General features: G+C 55.8%; 1 protein-coding gene across 1 annotated transcript; it reads right to left on the reverse strand.

The window, feature by feature from the left end:
• Positions 1 to 227: 227 nt before the first annotated feature.
• Positions 228 to 540, reverse strand: DACRYDRAFT_92158 (uncharacterized protein; the record flags this gene model as incomplete). The annotated part of the gene is made up of 2 exons (XM_040777045.1): positions 228 to 394; positions 438 to 540. 2 exons carry the CDS (start codon positions 538 to 540, stop codon positions 228 to 230), a joined length of 270 nt encoding a protein of 89 aa, XP_040623354.1.
• Positions 541 to 1,704: the final 1,164 nt, after the last annotated feature.

Below are 1,704 nucleotides of genomic sequence, written 5' to 3' on the forward strand. Positions count from 1 at the left end.
GCCCAAGCTGAGGAGGGGAGAGGGGCTTTGGGTAGCATGGCCGCATTCGGCGAGGGCTGAGTGGACGTTGACCTGGGCTTGGAATAAAGCGGGGAACGTCACGCCGGTAGTGGTCGGAGGAGCCGCACGTTTTGGCGGTCGTTGATTGGGGGCAGGCAGGTTGGATGCCGTCCTGCTGGGAGTTTTTCAAGGCGAGATGGTCGGTCACCAGAGACATGGACTGGGCCTCACGTATCTTCCTCCAATCTTCGACTTCCCTGCGGCAATTGGTGCATGGGCACGGATCGCGGAAATGCAGGCGCACGTCTGACAGAGGACATCGGATGCGTCCAAGTATAGATGTACGCATCGATATTGCGCCGCTCGAGGTGAACGATGAGTGCCCGTTTTGAACCTGAATGATCTGATATTTCTGCCGTGTGTTAGAAGATCGTAACGTGCAGGCACAGTGCACAGCACAACAAATTCTTCCAATGACGCCAGACGTTCGAATGCAACCCACGTCCCTCTGTAGATTAGCATCGCAGCTGGACTTGTCATATGGGAGTGGCTGGGGGAGCTCGAAGTCGTCAAAGTGCACGAAGGACGAGTGATATCGCTTGTATGCACCTTTACTTTCTGGCGCCCCATATTAAGTCTTTTTACCATGCATCCCTCTCCAGTCAGAGCCTCCTCCCGTGTACCCGCGCAACAACGCACGCAGCGGTGCCCACTATCCCGCAAGGATAGATCGGTTCTCGACCCTTGACGCACACGATCACGTTCGTCTGAGCTTCGGGAGATCAGCTGCATCTTCGGCGAAGGGCACTCGCATAATCTCGGCGTTAGAATACCATCAGTCTCAACGACATCCCGGTGCTCACATGCACATGGCCAACAGTCTACGTAGAGTCGAGTATGAACCTCGAATTAGCGTGGCACCGCGCAGAGCTGGCTCCTGAACATGAGGGACGCCTTGCCTACGATGTCAATCGCGGACATCCCCATCTCGCTCCTCCCCCTCTCGCTCCTCCCCACCAGCGTCCACTCCATCACCACGAGGAGTCTACCTCTAGACCGGTCTTTTCGACACAGACATTCGATCTCGTCTCGCCAGGACGTTGTCGTTCACGCCGCGTTCCTGGTCACTAGTGGTCTCGTCAATGCCGGCGTTTAGCACCCCATCTCCAATTCCACTGCGACCATGAAGGCGCTCAGAACACAACAAGCAGGCAACAGGATGTGCTACTGAGTCGAAGGATCACCTACACAACTTCCGTATTGTTATGCTCACTCATCCAGACGACATCGTCGACGCCTTCGTCTAGAACAGGCCCACGTACATCTTCAATGCCATCTTCGGGCCGCAAAACCCCGATCTCAAAACCCGCGTCGCTAGCTCGGCCGAGTTTGACCAGTTGTGTATCACCGAGAGGGGGGCGAAGGGACGAAGCCCGAGTTGTTTGGTGATCTCGCGGTTCAGACGTGGGACGAGCGTGATGTTAGCCATCAGCGCCGGCATCGAGGCTAGTGCTACTGTGTCTGTTGGCTTGCGAACGGAGGGAGGAAGTTAGCGTTCAGGAGTAGAGGCACTTTGACGAGGGTGGAGAGGACAAGGCGTACTTTGGAGGGAAGAGCGCTGTACTGGGGTTGCTTTCTGAATTGGGGACGACGTCGTTGTACGTGTGGATTGGTCATGAACACGTACATGAAGAAATCACATCG

The sequence above is a fragment of the Dacryopinax primogenitus genome (assembly GCF_000292625.1).
Source record: "Dacryopinax primogenitus strain DJM-731 SS1 chromosome Unknown DACRYscaffold_91, whole genome shotgun sequence".
Lineage (NCBI taxonomy): Eukaryota > Fungi > Basidiomycota > Dacrymycetes > Dacrymycetales > Dacrymycetaceae > Dacryopinax > Dacryopinax primogenitus.